The following is a 20820-nucleotide window of genomic DNA, read 5'->3' as shown; positions in this document are numbered from 1 at the left end:
TGCATTTTATCTGAGTGTTATTGCTACAATGTGAGAAGAAAAAGACTGGATGCCCAGAGCCCAGTTAGGTACTGTAGTCCAGGAAGGAAATACTGATGGCCTGGTCTAGGAAGGTGGGCAATGGAAATGGAAATAAGTGAATGGATTGGAGAGATGTTAGGGAGCAGAATCTATAGAACTAGACATTTAACTAGGTGGAGGAAGAAAGGAAGGGAGAAGAAAGAGTTAAAATTATTCCCAAGCAGTAGTTTGCATAACTGGGTAGATGGGAAATCATGGAAAAACAGCAGAAGAGTAGGCTTTATACTCTGGATACTGTTAATACTCTTAAATAACTGGGTAGATGAACATAAAGAACATAAGAGAAGGAGCAAATTTAGTAGGGGAGTGGTCGCAAAATCTGTCATAGACATGCTGAGTGCCTATGAGACATTTAGAAGGAGTTGAAAAAATACAGGAGGGTGTAGACATCTAGATAAGGAGATAGTTCTGAACTGGAAATACAGATTTCTACTTGAAACCAAAGGAGTGGAGGAGATTATCCAGGAAGGATCATAGAGTATGAAGATAAGATGCCTTGTAAAATGCTAACCTTTTAATGCATTAATAAAGGAATAGGAACCTAAAAGTGTAATGAGGAGTGGCCAGAGAAGTAGGAAGAAAACCTGAAGAATGCCCCCACTATAGTGGGTATTTCAAGAGTTGAAGGGAGACAAATGCTACCAAGGGTCAACAAGAAAAGGATCAAAAAGTATCCATTGGATTTAGTGACATGGAGATCCATGGTGACCTTCTAGAGAATTATGGGAAAAGCCAGATTGCAGTGGCATGAGAAATCAATGGAAGTGAGGAACTGGGGATGGCAAGTGTAGAGAACTATTTCAAGAACTATTTCAAGTTTTAATAGAAAAGGGCAGGTAGAAGGCAACGGCTGAAGGGGGTCATGGGCTTTTTGTTTCTCAGGACAGGAGAAACTTAAATATAATGAGTATATTTTAATTATGGTAGAAACAGGCCATTAGAAACAGAGCTAAGATGCTAGAAAAAGGGGATAACCAATGGAGGTGGAAGAGGGTGGTGTTCAGAGCATAAGTGGTGAGATTGGATCTGGATACGAGGTAGGATCCCTCTCCCACTGAATAGAAGAAAGAAGGAAAGGATGAGTCCAAATGCAGATAGGCTAGTAGGTTTGATGGCAGGAGGTTGGGGGATTTCCCAACTGGTGCCTTTTTGTATGATTTGGTTTAGTTTGCATAAATTAGAAAGCAGAGTTTTCTGTTGTCTTCTGATATACAGAAGAATATTGGAGAGAAGGAAGAGGCTTGAAGGAAGTAGACAGTTTGGAATGGTAATTGTAGAGACCAGAAGAGAGTGCTGCCAAGGGAAACAGAGGGACCTCCAGGAAGAGTTGAGGGCCAGCTAAGACTGGTGACTATGAATTTATAATGGTGCCGCTCTGCTTGGTCCTACCATGTTTATCCAGGGGTGCCAAGTACATGAAACCCAGGCACAGAAAAGGCAATTTACTGGGTTCATTCAGGGTGAGGGGCTTTTACCAGGCTTACTTGCCAGAAGCCCAGTGGGGCAAGAGAATTGAAGACATGAACCAGAAGAGTGGTCTGAATTCATGAGCCATGGATTTGAACTAAACAGGGAGGCTAATAGCCAGGGGGAGTTTGAGAGGGGTTGATGACTTAGAAGTCACCAGGAGGTTGAAGAACTGGTGATTGGGAGTAATCGGGGAAGAATGCTATAGAGAGGGTTCTGCCCTTGGCCCCTGCCCCTCCTACTCTACCAGACATCCAGTCCCACCAACTTTAGTGGCTGTCACTTCCTCTGTGTTTATGCCTGCAATATCTGTATCCTAAGCTATTACATAAGGCCTGCTCTTCAGATTTGCAAGTGCAGCTGCCTGCTGGTCATATCCACTTAGATATACTACAGATACTTCCAGCTGCACTTTATAATTTAAACTTCTCACCCATGATTTCTCTCTAGTAAGGTCAGGATCACCTACCCACGCCAGAAAAAAGAAGTTAAGCCAGACTCTTCTCTCTCCCGCCAATTCTCCTTCCCCTTCCCCCAATACTCTCTGCATACATATCAAGTCCACATGTGATTTTACCACCACTCCTCACTTCACACTTTGCCTTTTAGTAGCTACTAATGAGTAGTTCATTATGAGTAGTTCATGCTTAATTAGTAGCCTGGCAGCCTCTTAGAGGAAGTGAGGTCTAATATAGCACTGGAGGAGAATAAATATTCAATAGTCTTTTTTCCTTTCCACATTTTATTACTAATGATTCTGATCTCCTATGAAATTCATTTTATTTTGCCAATATAATAAAAATCAAAAGTTTATGTTATGGCAGTTTATGCTATAACTCTATATAAATTATATTGTAACTGTGTGATTGATTCTGTAATTATATGACAAATACTTGTAACTACATGATAATTTCCATGTGATGAAAGAAAATATTGCTAATTTGAATTTTTTAGGTAGAGCAGATTGCCCATATTATGCTAAAGCAGAACTTCTGGCAGATTATTTACAAAAGAATCTTCCTGATTTTCGGATACATAAAATTACACAACATCCTGATGTTTGGGAGGTAAGAGGCCTTTACAGTTTGTTAAATTCACACACACAGAAAAATGTGTTCTGATTTAATTAAATATTAGCTAGTGTATCAGATAGCTTTCCAGTAATGAATGTTCATGTACTATTGATATTTTAATATTAGTAAAATAAGTCCTGACTTATCAGCCTCAAAACATTATTTATATTTTTTTCCTAGTACCTAATAGAACAAATGAGGCCCTAACCTGTAAGTAGAATAAATTTGGCTGGTATTTTCCCCCCAAGAATCCACATAGCTTATATTGCACTTTTTAACTTTCAATTCTCCTTCATATTGATTTCTAATGACATGAGGGACTTGTTTATTTGACACACCCTTCTTTGGGACTGAGATGGAAATTTGGGTGAAGGAGTTTCCTTTACTGGGGAGTGCTCTTGGGAACAACATCCTTAGAAAGAATGAGGGCAGCAGGACTGGGCAATGGGAGAAGTTGAGCTGCCATCCAGCTCTAACAAAGGGCTCAGCCAGCCCTACAGGGAACTCTGAAGCTGGGATGGCCCTTCAGAGATAACCCCCCAAACAGGCAAGGAGGCCAGGCTTTTGTTCTCCTACAGCTAGCAGTCATAGGATGTGGGCTGCCCTGGGGAAGAGACTTAACCTTCGACAAGGGAACATCCTTTGGTTGAGGTCAATTTCCAGAGAGAGACTCAGCACTGAGCCATCAACAGCCAATACACCTCGTGGCAGGGGGAATGAGTGCCTTGGTCACGAAGGAGGAATAGGGACTACGCGTGACAGGATCTGCTAGTTCACCAGTTGTGCCTTTTGGATCCCCATGCTGCATATAATACGTTCACACCATCTGGGAACAGCTCTTCCAGAATTCTGGTTGGCATCTCTCCCCAGGGAAACTTTATAAGAGGAAGTTTAGTTAAATGAACAATAGTCTCCGCTGCACATCATTTCAGCACTACACATCATTCAGCACCATAATTGACTCATCACCTTTCTTCTCTTCTATCCATTGAAGATTCCCCTCACCCTCTGCTGATTCAGGTGACTTATTAGGTGTGGTGGTGACTTACACCTGTATCCTTAGGGGTCTGAACCCTCGTCTCTATTCCCTTTTCAGGATATGACTGTTGCACCTGTCCATTTGCTGTCAAAATTGAGCAAGACACTACCAAGGATGCCCCAATGGATTACCTAGATGCCAACTGTTCTTTCCTGCCCACATTGGGTAATAGCTGCCCTACATGCTCCTGATCAACAGGGGCAATTACCCCTTCCATGATGGTAACTCCTTTCCCTACTGGCTGATCTCTTGGCACAGGAGCTCTAAGTGACCATGTGGCAGCCATAGATTAAAGTTTAATGGCACTCTTCCTGATAGAAGCACCCCTCACCCTGGGTGGGTCACTGGGAGTGATGGTAAGCAGGGTCACTCTTAATTCCATTCTTGGTTCCTGGATTCATGTATTTGACCTATTGGGGCAAAACTCTATTGATTTGTGGTATATATTGCATCCTGAAAGATGGTACCCCCATCCTTGCAAGGTATCAGTCTCTAAGCTGGTGCCTGTATCTTCAGTGTGTTGTTCCATCCCTCTATCATGCTGCTAGATGTTGCCATATATGGTAGGGCCAGTGGATCCCTGGTTTCATGCCCAATGCCATACATCCTTTACTTTAAAATGGGTTTCTTGGTTCAAAGTGATGTTATGCAGGATCCCATGTTGGTAGGTTAAATATTTTGAAAAGTCTTGAACAGGGTGCTGGCCAAAGTCCTACAAACAATAAAGGCAATTCTTTATCCAGAATATATGTTGATTAAAATCAAGGTGAATCACTGCTCTTTCCAGGGTAGAAGGGGTCCAATGTAATCAGATTGCCACCAAGAGGCTGGTTGTTGTCTTTGAGGGATAGTGCCATTAACAGGAGGTCAGCGTTGATCTCTGTTAATGGCAGCAGCAATGGCTAGATCCGCTTTGATGAGTGATAGCTTGTTTTCTCAGACCATTGCATAAGCTCTAACTTTTTCATGTCCCCATTGTGCCTTCAGCTGTCTAAGTTATCTTACTGCTGGGTTGCTTAGTGCTTCTGTCATAATAGATGTTCTCTGGTGGGCACTGCCCCCTGTCCTCCTGTATTTCAGAATTCTATCATCCCAATTGCCATGGGGCCCAGCTCTATAACAGCATGTCATTTAACAGCCATGGCCCACAATTGACAGCCACACCAGGCTTCTCAGTGATGCTGAGACCCCTCTCATCAGTGCATTCCTTGTCACTTTGGTGAATGTAGTGTCCTTCAGGCCCTTCCAGAGAACATAGGTGACCAATAGTTTTCCAGCCTTCCGTCATAGCATATGCACTCTAGCGAGCCCATTTTTTCTAAGCTTTTTCATCCCTTCTTCCGTGGTCTTCCATGACAGTTCTGGCATTTCCATTTTATTTCATCCCTTCCTCCAAGCTTTGAAGAGCCATCCTAGCAACATGTTAGCACTCTCTTCTGAGGTCTTTGTCGGGGTGTACACTCTTGAATCGCAGAAGTGTGATTCATTTTGATAAATTCTCTCTTGTTCAGCTTTATGTTCCACTCTTGATTCAGCACCCTCAGGGTCCAGTCCTGTACATATTCTTCCAGCTCCTGCCAGGACATCACCATGCCCTGCTTGCTGCTGAAGGTCCTTTGAGGTAGAGTCTCTTTCTTCTAGACTCCCAGTATTTCACTGGTCAGGCTACGTTGTGACTAGAGGGGCCATGGGGGAATCATCATGGTGGAAACATCAACAAGGGAAATTCATTTGTAAGATTTTATTTGTAAGGTAGCTTCATTATACATTCCTCCAAAAACAAGAATGTTGCCATGTACTTTGCCCATAGAAATGTTGCATTCTGTCTCTATGCAGATATTGTCATTGGAAGGCCTGGTGTACACAAACCAGATAATGATGATTTAAACTTTTTCTACTAAATATTATCAGAAATCCCCAGATAATTTTTAGCTCATTAATTCAATCTAAAAAATATAAACTATACTCACATATTTGGAAAGCAATATCAAATTTATATGGCCCTAAAACCAGAGACATCTCATACAGAAAACCATTTGAGTTGGAAAACTTGGCTTCTTTTTTAAGCCAAACCCTTGCACTTCAGGTCTACTCAGGAAAGAGAGCAACATTCAGTACCTTTATTTGGTCGATGAATTCGAAGAATATTCTTTCTTACTTGATTAATTTGTTACTCAGCTCATCACTATTTCTATATTTATATTTTACAGTTTAAAGATATCTAAATTTTATTATGTATACACAGAGGTAGTAAAAAAAAAAAACTAGTATTTTAATGTTTGAACTCTAAAGTATTGAATTGAATTCCAAGGCAGATTCAATGTGTGACTTCTCGTGGACTATATCTTTCAATAGGAGTGGCTGAAAGAGTTGTGTAAAAAGAATAAGTGGAGTCACAAAAATTCCCCCATCATCTGGAGAGAGCTGTTGGATCGTGGAGGAAAGGGTTTGCTTTTGGGAGGATATAATGAGTTCCTAGAACATGCCCAGGTATACAAATTAAGTTGATTTATCTGTCTAAAACATTATCGTTCTCTCCTATTATTATATTTTTCAAATGTCTTGCTTTCTAAGGTATTCTCTCAGCTCTCTTTTTACTGTATTTGGGCTTTAAACAAGAACTCTCCATTATCGCCATTGTCAGCTATTCTGGTGTTGATTTTTTCTTTCCCAATATTTAGCTTTACTATGGTGTCACCTCTAGCATGACGACTGAGCTGATGAAGACAGTTGCTCAAGAGAACCTGGGGACACACATAGAAAAAGAGCTGGAGAAAGAAGCCCTGAAAGGTCTCATCAACCCCTTGCAGGTCTGGATCACCAGGTGGGACCGTCAAATCCCAGGATTCGTGAGGTTGGCTTTTTATGTTTAGAAGGACAATGATGTACAATTCATTACATGATGGAAGAATATCTGAGTGTCAAGTTTGAGATTTGGATGTATGTATACAAATATTATAGATATGTAATATATGTATATGCATATATATCCCCTAGTGTAGCCCCATGTATGAGTATTAGACTATATATAGGTTTAATGTGTATGTAATATGCATATAATACACATACATACCAAATCTAAGAGCAACTTTATAGCAAAATATTTACTTTGCATAACTGTCTCCAGCTCTCCCGCCCTCATTCTGTGCGTCTCACGCTGTCTGCTCCTCATACCATCTTGCTCTTCGCCTCCCTGTCCTTCCTTCCCTCTCCCTTGTTTCCTCCCTTCCCTCCCCCGTCTTCCTGACTGTTGCCCTCTTCCTCTTGCCCACTTGCTTTTGCTCCTCATCACTCTCAGTCTCAGTGGTGGGTGGACACATTCGATGTTTGTGTCATTGCTTTTTCTCTCTATCTCTGTGCTCTGCCTCCCTCTTTGTCCTTCTGCTGTCCATCTTGCTCTATCTCTCCCTCCCCCTTTCCTTTCCTCACCTCCCAATCTGTCTCTCACACTGCCCTTCTTACTCCCTATGTGTGTATCCTAATATACAGGCTCATCTGAAAAATTCTTTGTTATTATGAAAGATTTCAAATGCAGAAAAGAACTGAGAATGATGTAATAACCGTCCATGAACTTTACACCCAGATTTAATAATATTACATCGGCTTTAGGATTTTTTTAATATTTATTTATTTATTTGGCTGCGCTGGGTCTTAGCTGCAGCACGCGGGATCTTTATTTGCAGCATCCGGGCTCTTATCTGCGGCATGTGGGCTCCTCCTTGTGGCCTGCGGGACCCAGCTCCCCGACCAGGGATCAAACCCGGGCCCCCCTGCATGGGGAGCACAGAGTCCTAACCACTGGACCACCAGGGAAGTCCCTAGATATTTTTAAAGGATTAAAATGGTACAGATGCTCTTGAAAACACCACTGCGCCTCTCTCCAAACCCACTGTGAAAAATTGCCCAGATGCATTTCCAAACTCCCCCTCAGGGGTCATTAGGGCTCTCAGTTATCAGCCAAGCTATAGAGTACTCAAATACTGGCTGAATTGTGGGTGCAGATACATGATACCTCGCCTGTGTTGATCCTAGGCTTCTTTATAAGGATTTGGAAAAATAGGCCTTTCTAAAAGATGTCATTACTTTGCAGATAAGGGTACAACATAGAAAAGAGTTATGGTTAAATGAAACTGATTTCCTTATCTTTTTTTAAAAAGAATGTAAACACGTAATTACAGTAATATGACACAGTTCTTTTAAATTTTGCTTTCTGCCTATTCTATTTAATTTGAAAAGCCTTATAAACAGGTACGTTTCTTACTTTGGTATTGTTTTCAGATGGCCAAAGCAAGAAGTTAGCAGTGAGAATTATTTTGTTCTACTTTTGATTTCTAGCCTTAAAAATGTCTGTGCAGCTGTGTATGCCAATTTAAGATATTAAATCACCCTATTAATGCACATGCAGAATTATATCTATTAAAAATAAAGCCTGGGGACTTCCCTGGTGGCACAGTGGTTAAGAATCCGCCTGGCAGTGCAGGGGACACGGGTTCAAGCCCTGGTCCGGGAAGATCCCACATGCCGCGGGGCAACTAAGCCCATGAGGCACAACTACTGAGCCTGCGCTCTAGAGCCCGTGAGCCACAACTACTGAGCCCGCGTGCCACAACTACTGAAGCCCGTTTGCCTAGAGCCCGTACTCCGCAACAAAAGAAGCCACTGCAATAAGAAGCCCGCGCACCACAACAAAGAGTAGCCCCCACTAGCCGCAACTAGAGAAAGCCCGCGCACAGCAATGAAGACCCAACACAGCCGAAAATAAATAAATAAATAAATGTATTAAAAAAAAAAGAGACTTCTATACATGGTTGGTACTTTAAAAAAACAAAAAGAATAAAGCCTGAAAAGGAGCAAAAGATTTAACCATTCTTAATCGGCTTTGCATTTTTATTAGTGCATCGGCGCCTGCCTGCTACAACCTAATTCCCATCTTGACAAGTGGTGAAGTGTTTGGACCGCATATGGAAATTAGCATAAACCTATTTGACAACAAGCAGGCAGAAGAAAAACTCACAAGCCTTGTGAAAGAGGCTCAGGACCTGGCGTCGCCCTTCCTGCAGAGTGTGTCCGTCTGCACCCGAGCGGAGGAGGCCTTCCGCCAGGCCCACGTGATCATCTTCCTCGACGACCACGTGGACAAGGAGGTGTACAGTTTGGAAGACTGCATCCGAAGCAGGGCTACTCTGTGCCACCTCTACGGATCCCTGATTGAGAAAAATGCTCATGATTCCGTCAGAATTATTGTGGGAGGAAAATCCTTTGTGAATCTCAAAACGTCTTTGCTTATGAGATACGCCCCAAACTTCGCCCACAATATTGTCGCTGTGGCCTTGGGCGTAGAAGGCAAAGCGAAGGCGGAGCTGGCGAGAAAACTGAAAACGACTCCCTCATGTGAGTGAGCTCCCGTTTCCGTGTCTGGTTTTAAACAGCGTGATTTCACAGCAGCTAGGAAGAAGACTGTCCCCTCTAAAATCAGTCGGGATATCTGGACTACAAAGTATTAAGCAGAGGCCGAGAACTTCTGATTGTGTGATTTCACTACTGTGCATTTTCTTTCTACTAGCTTTTATGACTAGCTGATCTTTTCCCATCATTATAAAAATTAAGAAACAAATACTTAAATAAGATTTCTATTTTTCAAGTAGTAATTTGAAACTTAATATTCCTTTTTTTTTTTTTCTGTGATAGTAGTCAACCAACGTAATGGGTGTTTTTTAAAAAAATACTCAGGGCTCTGTTAAAGTGACCCCCACCCCACTTCCCACCTGTGTGACTTGGGGCAAATCACTTAACCTTGCTGTGCCTCGCTTCCTCACCTGTAAAATGAGGATGTAAATAGCACCTACATCCTAGAATTGATGCAAGGATTTAAAGGGATAATATTTCTAAAGTGCTTGGAGGAGTGCCTGACACATGGTAAACATTTGCAAGGATAGTAAACTTGTTAAGGTGATTATGCTATCTGATCAGTTTCTGCTCCTAGTAATCTTTGTACTTATAGAGGTCAAAATCATAGGAGGATGAGACAGAACCAGAAAATGGATTTTTGTATCTAAAGGGGGAGTGCTGTATCTAAAAATATTTGTCATATTTGACAGACTTTAGCTATTTGTGCCCTTAGATGGAGCAGGTGCAACGAAGTCTATTGAGAATGCCAGGAAGTGCAAGGCATGACATCAAGCAAAATTGGGAAGACAGTGAAATGTGAGCCTAGAATGCTCTCAGTCAGAGCTATAGAGGACTTTGGTGAGCCCCTCACACATTAGGGCAAGAGCCGTATTGTCCTTTTCTTAACAACAAAGCCCTAGGACCATAACTTCTGGTATTCTTGCATACAAATCATTAGTGTCTTACCCCCAGGGTCAGTACATACCTCAGCCAAATGGATACTAAAATTATTCAACAGGAAAACATTTCCTAATCATTTTATCTCTGTTATCAACCTTATATGTATATGTGTAGATACTGATTTCTCACAAAAGATCTGTGATACACTGATGAAAGTGTCAAGAAGAGGCAGTGTTACAAAATTTAAAACAGAGCAGGCACTTTCAACCAGAAAGCTGCTCTCTTGTGAGCCTGGTGGTACCATAAATTCTAAACCCTGATGTATTCAAAGCCAATAAGCACAGGAGCAGCAGAAAAAAGAAAAGTGGAGACAAGTTGGGACAAAAAAGGGAAATGTTAGAGGGACGGCTGTTAAAGTGGAATTGTCAGTGGAGTAGTAAGGAGGAAGTTGGCAACGACAAAGACAGAGTTAAACAAAGTAACATGAACTAGAAAAAGCATCAGGGAGAATTATTCCAGGAGAATTCCAGATGCCCAGAGGGGAGCAAACCTTTTCAGGATATCCCTTGAGTTCAGTTCACACATAAACCTGTTTCTCAGACTATGTACATTGGCTTAGTTGGAACTCTTTCTGTACAAGTGACAGAAAGTCCACTCAAAGCGACCAAAATCAGAGCTATTTTTCCACATAACTGAAGAGTGCAGGAGTAGTTCTTATTTGGGGCATAGCCGGATGCCGGGGTTCAAATGATGATGTCAAGCCTGGTTCGTGCTCTCACGTGGCTCGTCACTCAGCTCTGCTTTCCTCAGCTTTGATCTGATTCTCGGATAGGCTTTCCCTAAAAAGTGGCAAAATGGCTACGGGCATCATAGCTTAACTACCCCAGTAGAAAAAGAGCATTCTCTTTCGATTCTTTGTATAAAAGTAGCAGAATAATATCTCATTGACTGGGCTTGGACCACATGCCCTTCTCCAAATCAATCATTGTGGCCAGAAATCTGGAATCTAGCTCTGATGCCTATTGATAGACCTGAGAGGTGAGGACAGCTTCACCCAAACCAAATGGACTGAAATTGGGGAAGGGTACCTATTGAAAGAAAAACCAGTATGCTGTTAAAGAAAAAAAGTAGGAAGAGATGTTAGGACAAAAAAAAAAAAAAAAGCAGATGTCCGCTATAATTTTCTCTAGCTTGATTTAAGGCATTTAGAGCTATAAAGGGCCTTAAAGCTTTAAGAAAAATTCTTTTCCCTCCTGCCTGCCTTTGAACACAACTCTGTAAGAGTGTGATACTTGGAGCTGCTGCAGTCATTTTAGGACCATGAGGGGAAAGCCAAGAGAGTAACCTCTTTGAGCTGCTTAACTAGCACCAGTGTCACTGCCTACCTCGACTTGTTATCTGAGAAAGGTAAACTCCTTCTAGTTCAGCAAAGTCAGAAGGATATTCTGTTGCTTGAAGCCAACAGCAATCTTATCTCATACAGAACAGGAAAGAATTTAATCTCCATAATAGAAAGTGGTGTGACCTTTTAAGAGAATTAAGTTTTTAAACAAATAAATAAGTTTATAAATTAATCAATAAAATCCCCTATTTTCACTTCAGATACATTCCCAGAAAATCCACAATTATTAGAGAGAATCATTAGAGAGAATTTCATATACTAGAATCATATGAAATACCAATTCCTATTTCTCTCTACCTCCATCCTCTTCTTTTTCTTGGTAGTATGTATCATGTTGTATAGTAGTTGTTTTCTCACCCACTCCCCTCTACCCCCAGAATATTGCAAGGATTTGGGCTGATTTGTTTTCTTCTGAGCCTCCCACCTAAAAGTGCCTCACACATACAAGCTAATTCAATATCTCTTTGTTGATTAAGATGTTTCTCAGGGTCCTCTTATTCCAGCACCTCCATTCTGCAGGAAATGAAAGCCACCCAGGGAGTCAAGTGACTTGCCCAGATTTCTATTCCAGTCTAAAATCAGGGACTCTCTGTCAGAATCAAAGCAGATAAAAAATCCTCTTCATGGCAAGCAGAGTGGTGAAGTTAGGACCAGAACAGGGGTATAATTTTCAGTAGCAATTTCTTTCAGGGAGCATTTCAGTGTTCCCTGAATTCAGTCCTATGCTCACAGCATCCACGTGCATTATTAGGAATGGCCAGACTCTGATGATTAAGGAGATGATCCACATTGTTTGCACATTTTTAGGGAGCATAAACTTAAGTCTGTTTTATAGCAAAAGGACCAATCGTAAAACAAACACACAAATAGAAAGTAGACTACAGGCAATTTTTTATATTACGATATTTTTTAAAATTTCTTTTCTTCACAGGCATCAAAGATGTGATAATTTGGGGTAATATTAGTGGAAATAACTACGTCGATCTGAGAAAAGCCAAGGTTTACAGATATGAGAGTGCTGTTTGGGGACCTCCTCACTATTCACGCCCTGTTTTAAGCCTGATTTTTGATAGGTACAGTATCTTTTTAAGTGAAGTAGTCTAACAATATTGAATAAACGTGTACTGTTATTATAATCATTTAAAAATCATCTTAGAAATCTGTGGGCAGAAGTAACTTTGTTCACACTCATCCTCATTTATGCTTTCTATTGAAGAAATGTAGAGAATTCCACAGAATTTCAACTAGTCAGTCCCCACCCCCAATTTATTTGATTTTGGAGTTTTGAATTTTTATATTTCAGATTATCCTTAAAGTGGCTCACAGATTCCATTAATGTTATCACTAAAGCAAACATATGTAAAGTGAATCTTATTTAATGTAAAGACCTCTGTCCAAGTTGAAATTAGTTGAAAAAGCTTCGAGAATAAGGAATTACGATGGTGAGCAGGCCCAGGCCATGCTAGGTGTTGGGTAAACAGAGAATTTGTGGTAAGTCTTAAAAAGTTCACCGCCACAGGAACCCAGGAAAGGCAGAATTGAGACGTGGTAAGGAGCACCATCTCTGGAGCCAAGCCACCTGGGTTGGAATTCTCATTCAGCCACTCATTAGCTGTGTGACTTTAGAGAAATTACTTAACGTCTCTGTGCCTCGGTTTTCCCATCTGCCAAGTGGAAATGGTAACAGAGTACGGGTCTTATGGGGTCATTGGGAAGATGAAGTGAGTTAAGACAGGCACACAGTCAACACCACCATGACGAAAAGGGCGTGGAAGGAGGAAGGGGGAGGAACGCCTTTGGAACAAGTTTCTAAACTTTGCAGCACTTTCCCAGTGGTAGCATGTCCTTTCCATCACCCCTTTCTTCCCTTCCCTTCCTTTACCCACGCCTAGAAATTGTGTCCCTGGACTCGTTGTCTTGGAGCGCGGTTCCCCTGCATTGCTGCGTGGGCGCGGGCAGCATCTCCTGGGGCTGTATCGTGCCGGCTTAGCAAGGGCAGCCGTTTCATGCCTGTTCTAGTCCGGCTGGACTGTTCCCCGAGTTTAAACTTCACATTAGAAAACTTAATTATTTCCTTAGTTCTCAATGTGAATAATTCAACATTTCATGATACTATTTTATTTAAAATGAAGGATACCACTGGTTCCAAGAGAGCCTCTATATAGAATAAATTCGTTGTGATAAAATTAATTGTTCGTGCAGCCTTTGGCCACTTTTCTGTGTTCCATATTTATGGTATCAAGTTTTTAGTTTGAAACTTTAGGACTCCTTTCTGCTCTGTTTCATTACTTTTCAGTTGACTCTTTATGGGCTTAAAGAAGCTTGAAGAAGGGGCGCAGGAAGTCCTACTTCTATTTTGTGGAGGGGATTTCTTGTACTTAGATCCATTGACCCAGGGAACATTCTTATTCATTCGTATTCCTTCCTCCATTGTAAAATTGTTTCTTTCTCTCCTTACAGTGAGTGGGTAAACAGAGAATTTGTGGTAAGTCTTAAAAAGTTCACTGCCACAGGAAGACAATTTGGAGGCATCTTAGCTGCACACAGTATAGCCACTACGTTGAAATACTGGTACCATGGCTCACCCCCTGGGGAGATTGTGTCTTTAGGGGTACTGAGTGAAGGTAAATCTGAGTTTTTCATATCTTATGATATTTTAAAACCTCCATGTATGGCTTGTGCTCCTACTTTTGTGTCCTTACCTAGATAGGCTCCTACCTCTTTAAAGGCTCTATAAGCTCTCTGGATTTTCACAATTCCATAATCATTCATTCATGCATGCATTCCTTCAGTTATCCATTCAGCAGTGCAACAGTATTTTGTGTGCATGCACTGGGAACACACACAGGGAGTAGGCCTGGCTTTTGCCTTTCAGGAAGCTCACAGCAGAGTAAAGGAGAGCCACATACATAAATGAAATAATTCTGTTAAGTTTTTCTCACTGTATCCCTACTGAGGAAGGGAAAGCAAGGTCAATTTTGAGCAGGCAGCAGGAAGAATCAGGACCGGCACCATAAAGGAGGTGACACTTCAGGAAGTGTCACCTGCAAGTTTGAGTAGTTGTTTACGTGACAGACAAGTATGGGAAGAACATCTGGGCACAGGAGCTGCAGGAGCAAAGACACAGACACACGATACAAAGGGCACAGCAAGACCCAGATCTCAGAGTACCAGGCAGCAGCCAGAATGTGGAAAGCTTGCTCTCCGTCCACAAATACTGTGGATATGTTTTTATATCCTTACTATTTTAATCTGCTAAAAACTATTCAGAGCACTTCTACTGTTTTTTGAAAAATAGGAAAGAGAGAATAGCTGCTGCTCTGCGCACTGTAGGTTCTACCTAGAGCATGTCTTCCCTTTGTGCTTCACATTCTCCCTGAACAAGCCCATCCATTCCCAAAGCTCCAGGCCTGGGCCTCGCTGCTGAGCCCTACCTTGTCAGACATTGCCACCTGGATGTCATGCTGTCACTTCAAACCCACACACACCAAACTGAACCTGTTGTCGTCCTCCCCAGTCTGAGCCACCTCTTGTATCCTTTATGTTATTAACGGAACCACGATCCTTCCCACTGTTTCAGTGACTATGGTGCAGCTCACGGAAATCTCCCCAAATCCCCCAAGTCAGAATTAATCTCTGTATCTCCTCTGTACTCACATAGCATTTGTTCCTCTATCAGAGAGCATATCACAGCCTGCCTTTATGGATGGGGTGGTTAGTTGCATATGCCCTCTGCATTAGAGTTCACCCACCCTGAGGGCAGGGCTTTGGCTGGGTCTACTTGTTGCTCCTTCATGGGTAGACTCTCAATGCGTCTTGTTCAATTAAGGTTAACGTGCAGGAACATACACATCGTGTGAATTCAAATCACTGTGTTACCTTTTTAGTGAAATAGACATTTAAAACCTCATCTTTATCTGTAAAAGTTTAATTAGGGAATTCCCTGGCAGTCCAGTGGTTAGTGTTCCCCACTTCTACTGTTCGATCCCTGGTCAGGGAACTAAGATCCTGCAAGCCATGCGGCACAGCCAAAAAAAAGTTGAATTAATCTCTGTAGGAATTCATCAATAAGCAGTTCAGTGTTGGGGGCAAGTGAGGTGAAGAGCAAGTGATCATTGTGTCCCTGAAATGGTACCATATATGTACACCCTCATCTGTTGTTCACTCATAAGGCTGGCTCTCAAATAGAGAGTGAACAGAGGGCCCAGGACATCCTCTACAGAAGAGTCTTTTAGATCCTGGTTTCTTGACTCTCCTCAATATTTTGCCCTAATGACAACATTTTTTTTAATTGAAGTATAGTTGATTTACATTGTCATGTTAGTTTCAGGTGTACAGTTCAGTGACTCAGTTATATATATATATTCTTTTTCAGATTCTTTTCCCTTATAGGTTATTACAAAATATTAAGTATAGTTCCCTGTGTTATACAGTAGGTCCTTGTTGGTTATCTATTTTACATATTTTAGAGTATATATGTTAATCCCGTCCTCCTAATTTACCCCCCCCCCTTTCCCTTTGGTAACCGTGAGTTTGTTTTCTATGTCTGTGCATCTATTTCTGTTTCATAAATAAGTTCATCTGTATCTTTTTTTTTTCAGATTCCACATATAAGTGATATCATATGGTATTTGTCTTATTTCACTTAGTATGATAATCTCTAGGTCCATCCATGTTGCTGCAAGTGGCATTATTTCATTCTTTTTTATGGCTGAGTAATATTCCATTGTATAAAAGTAACACATGTTCTTTATCCGTTCATCTGTCAATGGACATTTAGGTTGCTTCCACGTCTTGACTATTGTAAATAGTGCTACAGTGAATATTGGGGTGCATATATCTTTTCAAATTAGAATTTTCTTCAGATGTATGCCCAGGAGTGGGATTGCAGGATCATATGGTAACTATTTTTTGTTTTTTAAGGAACCTCCATACTGACAACATTTTTGATGACTAGAATGGCAAGAATAATTTTCTTATTTGATTGAGACACAAAAAACGGGAGGCATTTTATCTGAAGCTTGCTCAGTTAGTAATAAGCATTATCAATTTTTTTTGTTTGGAGCACATTTAAACTGGGAACTAGGAACTGTGAGGAGATCACCGACTTTCCCTTCCCAGTGCTTGCCCCTTGGCTCTGTGACTGCAGTAGTAGGCTGGAAGAGCAAAGGCAAGATTGGACGAGTGCTCGGGCTCAGGGGCTACCTAGCGGGGCAAGGAAAAGCCAAGGAAGCAGACAAAAGGAATCCAGAAAAGGTGGGAGAGAAGGACTGCATTAGTTCCCAAGGCAGAGGCAGGGCATCTGAACCCAGCAGGGACAAAAGGGATAAAGAGGGAACAATGGTTCTTCCTTCTGAGAGAAACACAGAAGGGCGAGTTGTCAGAACTTGCAGAGGTGCTCAATAAATACTTCTTGAGTAAGTGTTTTGATCTTCCCTGGGGAGGAATTCGCAGAAATTCCTCCATTATCATTAAATCCACCATTAGATCCACCATTATCATTAAAAAGCATGTACTATGTCTGTCCTTTTCTACAGTGTTACCAGGAAGGTTTATTTATCTGAGTGCTTTTGTTTTGCTTTGCTTTGTGTTTGCTCCCTGCAGGCCAGTTTGGTATTCCTGAAGGGATTGTCTTTTCTATGCCTGTGAAGTTTGAGAATGGAACTTGGGTGGTTCTTACAGATCTCGAAGATATTGAAATAAGTGAACAAATAATGACCAGAATGACAAGTGATCTAATTCAGGTAATGTCAGAATAGCCCTAAGGGAACTGACTTCAGTAATAGCCTGAAACCGATTCCCCTAGATCAAGGCATACACTGGTTTTCTGCGGGTTCGATTTGCGTCTTATTCCTAAGAACAATAAGGAGGCAATAAAGGTTTGAAGAAATCAGCAAAAGAACACTACTCATTTGGTTATGTAATTTCTAGTATGTTAAAAACAGTTGTTGGTTACTTAAACATCAAGAATCAAAGTGTTTTTCTATTAAAGAATGATTGTTAGTAGTTGTGGTCATTTAACTCTCTGATTACAAAATTTTTCCATAGGAGAAACTTGTTGCACTTGGCGAGTTGATACATTTTCAGCCATATCAATCAGGTAATCTTTTAGATATGATGTTTTACTGGGCTGCTATTAAAAGAGTATTAAAATATGTGTTAAAACGGAATCACTATTTAATATAAATAAGTATAATTCATATTTCATCACTTTTAAGGTAAATTATTGACAAAATAAACTACCAGGTTTAGTGTGTCCTTTGAAATAAAGTTTCTTAAAAGAATGCTAAAGAAATCACATCTTAAAGGCACTATTGCCTTATAAAGTTTATGTATACCATATGTATTAGTTTCCTAGGGCTGCCATAACAAATTACCACAAATTGGGTGGCTTAAAACAACAGAAATTTATTATCTCATAGTCCTGGAGACCAGAAGACCTAAATCAAGGTGTCACCAAGGCCATGCTCCCTCTGAAGGCTCTAGGGAAGAATCCTTCCGTGCCTCTTCTAGCTTCTGGTGGCAGTGATTGGCATTCTTGGCTTGTAGCTGCTTCATTCCAATCTCAGCCACGGTCTTCACAAGTCTGTCTTCCCTCTGTGTGTGTCTATGTTGCCAAACCTCTCTCTCTTTATAAGAACACCAGTAATTGCATTGGGGGCCCACCTTAATCCAGTCTGACCCCATCCTAACTTGATTATATCTGCTAAAACTAATTTCAAGTAAGGTCACATTTACTGGTACCAGGGAACAGGACTTCAACATATCTTTTTGGGGACACAATACAACCCACAACACTACAGTTACTTTTAGGTAACTTTAAAGAAATAAATTTCAATAAGCTTATTTTTCCTATTGGTATTTTCTCTAATTGTAAACTTACAGGGAAGTGGTCTCATCTTTCTTTCTTTCACCTTAAAGAAAATCTCATCTGAAATATGAAAATACAAACATAAATGAATTAATTCACTTACAGAAAGGCACTCAAGTGCCTTTGGAGAGCCCAACATCCCTTCCATGTACCAGTGTTTATGGAGTGTCAACTGTAAGCCAGTGCTAAGAGCTAGAAATATGGGGGTGGAGAAGATAGACCTGTTCTTGCCTTTTGAAACCTACAATCCATCAGGGGATCGTAGTTTACACAAATGTCTGCAGCTGTGGTGAGTCTTAGGCATGAGAAGTACAGGGTGCTGTGCTATGAGAGCTTATACCTGGGGATGTGAGCAAAGAACTTGAGGCAGGAAATCATGTCACCTTGTTTGAAAAACCACCAAAAATAGCTTGTGTGGCCAAAGCCTAATGAGATGAAGCTGAGAGAGCCATGAAGGGTAGATGAGAGTTGCAGAGGCTTCTGGATGGAGAATCACCCAATCGGGTTGTGATTAGTTTGGAAAACAAATTGGAACAAGGCTAGACTGTTTGCAGGGAGACCAGTATCAGGAGAGTAGCAGAGTGACACAAGGAAGCGGTGATTACGGCTGAGGCTGGAGGCTGTAGAATTTTGAGAGATATTTAGGAGGTGGAATTATCAAAGACTTGATGACGGACTGGCTCTGGGGAATGTCAGAGGACTCAGACTTCGTTTGCTTGAGCAATGGGGTGGGTTTACCAATATGGGAAAAAGTGGTAGAGGAAATTATCTGAGAAAGACAGAGAGAGAGAGAAAGTGCATGTGTTTGCCTATGCGTGTGTCTGTTGGGTGGCAGAGGATGGGTGCAGTGCCAGAGTAGAGGAAGGATGAGTTTAGTTTCTTACATTTTGATTCTGAAATACCTACGGGGTATCTCAAATGGATACATTACATAGAGAACTGCATACTTTCTGGAGCTCAGCAAGATCTGGACTGCAGTTATCAAATTGGGAGTTGTTGCCTATAAATAGGAATGAGGCCATGAGCATGATGGAGATTGGAGAGAGCGGGGGTGCCTGGAGGAACTTAGCCTTTAATGGTTAAGTAGAACAGGAACAGCTGACAGAGGACTGTGAAAAAGGGGTGATCAGTCAGGACAGCCCCTGACATCTGACACCATGGAAGACCTAAAGGCAGAGAGTGTTTCAGGAATGAGGGCTGGTCTACACTGTCAGATGCTGTCAGGGGGTCAAATAAAATGAGGCCTGAAAAGTACCCAATGGATGTAGGACACAGAGGTCATTTGTGACTTTGATTAGAGCAATTTTGTGGAATGAGGGAGGCAGAAGTGAGACCAGAGTGGGAGGGGAGGACCCCAGCTCCCTGTGGAGCTGGGGTGCTTAATGCTGCGGGCCTGAGGAACATGCTGGGTGCTGAGAACAGTGGGAAGGGCCCCCATCAGGATTTTCACACAATAGAAGGGCTTTCTGAAGGAGGTGACATCTAAACCAAGTCATGAGAGGAAAGAAGGCATTAGCTAAGGTGGGGATAAATGGGAGGGCTGGTTCATTCAGAGGGAGCAACAAGGTGTACAAAGGTAAAGACATAAGGCAGAACTTTCTGTGAACCACCAATTCATTTTATCTGGAAAATAAAATTTGAAGTGAGAAATGTCAGGAGGTGGAGAGGTGACTTATCTTGTTAAAACCAATGAAGGATTTTAGGCAGGGGAGGGACGGGAGCAAGTTCAGATTTTGAAATGATCATTCTGTTCTTAATGAGAAGAATGAATTGGATGGGAGAGACCAAAAGTAGTAAGACCAGTCTTTTTGCAGGTAGAGAAATGATGAGGGCCCTAACCAAGAAGTGGCCATGAAGATGTAGAGAAGGGGCTAGATTTGAAGATATAAAGTTCACAGAAGTTGACCAATCTGAGATAGAGGCTAAGAGAGAGCTCCGGAGGGTCAAGAATGTCCCAATGTTTTTGGCATCTCGACATATGGTGGTGGCATTCCCTAAAACAGCATTTCCCAAACCATCAGCCACAAATGGGTTGGGGGTGTGGAGCTAATGGTCCCCTTAGCTCCACAGACTGAGTATGGGGCAGCTGGAGTCCCCAGGCTGGTTCCCTCTATTGTCCTTGACATTTGCTGTGTGTGCTAAGTCATGAAAATGATTGGGAAGCTGTGGGCAAGGTAAGGAATATAGAAGGAGCAGATTTTTAAGAAGCATCTATGTCCAGTGGGTGAGGGACACATATCTCTGGAAGCCAGCAGAGAAATCTGGGCTGGAGATGAGGCTACAGAGTCATCAGCAACTAGGTGGTAGTTTTTTAGAAGAAGCTGATAACCATGGTGGTCCTGTGGGGAAGGGCCTGAGTGGCTGGGGAAGGAAGACTTCTTCACTGCATGGTCTCTCATGGCTTTTGAATTTCGTTCCAGGTGCATGTTTGACACATTCAAAAATATAAATAAGTGGAGAGATAGATTTCTGGATGGATGGGTGTTAACGTTTAACTACCATTGGAGGGTGAGAGGGTGAAGATGGAGGGGCGGGAGGAGAAAGATCATCAAGACAGCAATAGAAAACAAGGTCCAGAGCACAGGGTCAGCGTCCCACA

General features: G+C 41.7%; 1 protein-coding gene across 1 annotated transcript in view; it reads left to right on the top strand.

Moving 5' to 3' along the window:
• MDH1B (malate dehydrogenase 1B) overlaps positions 1 to 20820 on the top strand; it is a 28814-nt gene that overhangs the window by 1750 nt on the left and 6244 nt on the right. The window contains exons 2-9 of the mRNA XM_057551354.1: positions 2503 to 2615; positions 6016 to 6150; positions 6342 to 6484; positions 8555 to 9051; positions 12282 to 12423; positions 13811 to 13974; positions 16955 to 17094; positions 17399 to 17450. Of these exons, the coding sequence (XP_057407337.1) occupies positions 2503 to 2615; positions 6016 to 6150; positions 6342 to 6484; positions 8555 to 9051; positions 12282 to 12423; positions 13811 to 13974; positions 16955 to 17094; positions 17399 to 17450 (1386 nt within the window). The remainder of the gene's footprint in view (positions 1 to 2502; positions 2616 to 6015; positions 6151 to 6341; positions 6485 to 8554; positions 9052 to 12281; positions 12424 to 13810; positions 13975 to 16954; positions 17095 to 17398; positions 17451 to 20820) is intronic.

Source organism: Balaenoptera acutorostrata, chromosome 8 (assembly GCF_949987535.1).
Source record: "Balaenoptera acutorostrata chromosome 8, mBalAcu1.1, whole genome shotgun sequence".
Classification (NCBI taxonomy): Eukaryota; Metazoa; Chordata; class Mammalia; order Artiodactyla; family Balaenopteridae; genus Balaenoptera; species Balaenoptera acutorostrata.
This window is presented reverse-complemented; position numbering and strand designations above follow the sequence as displayed.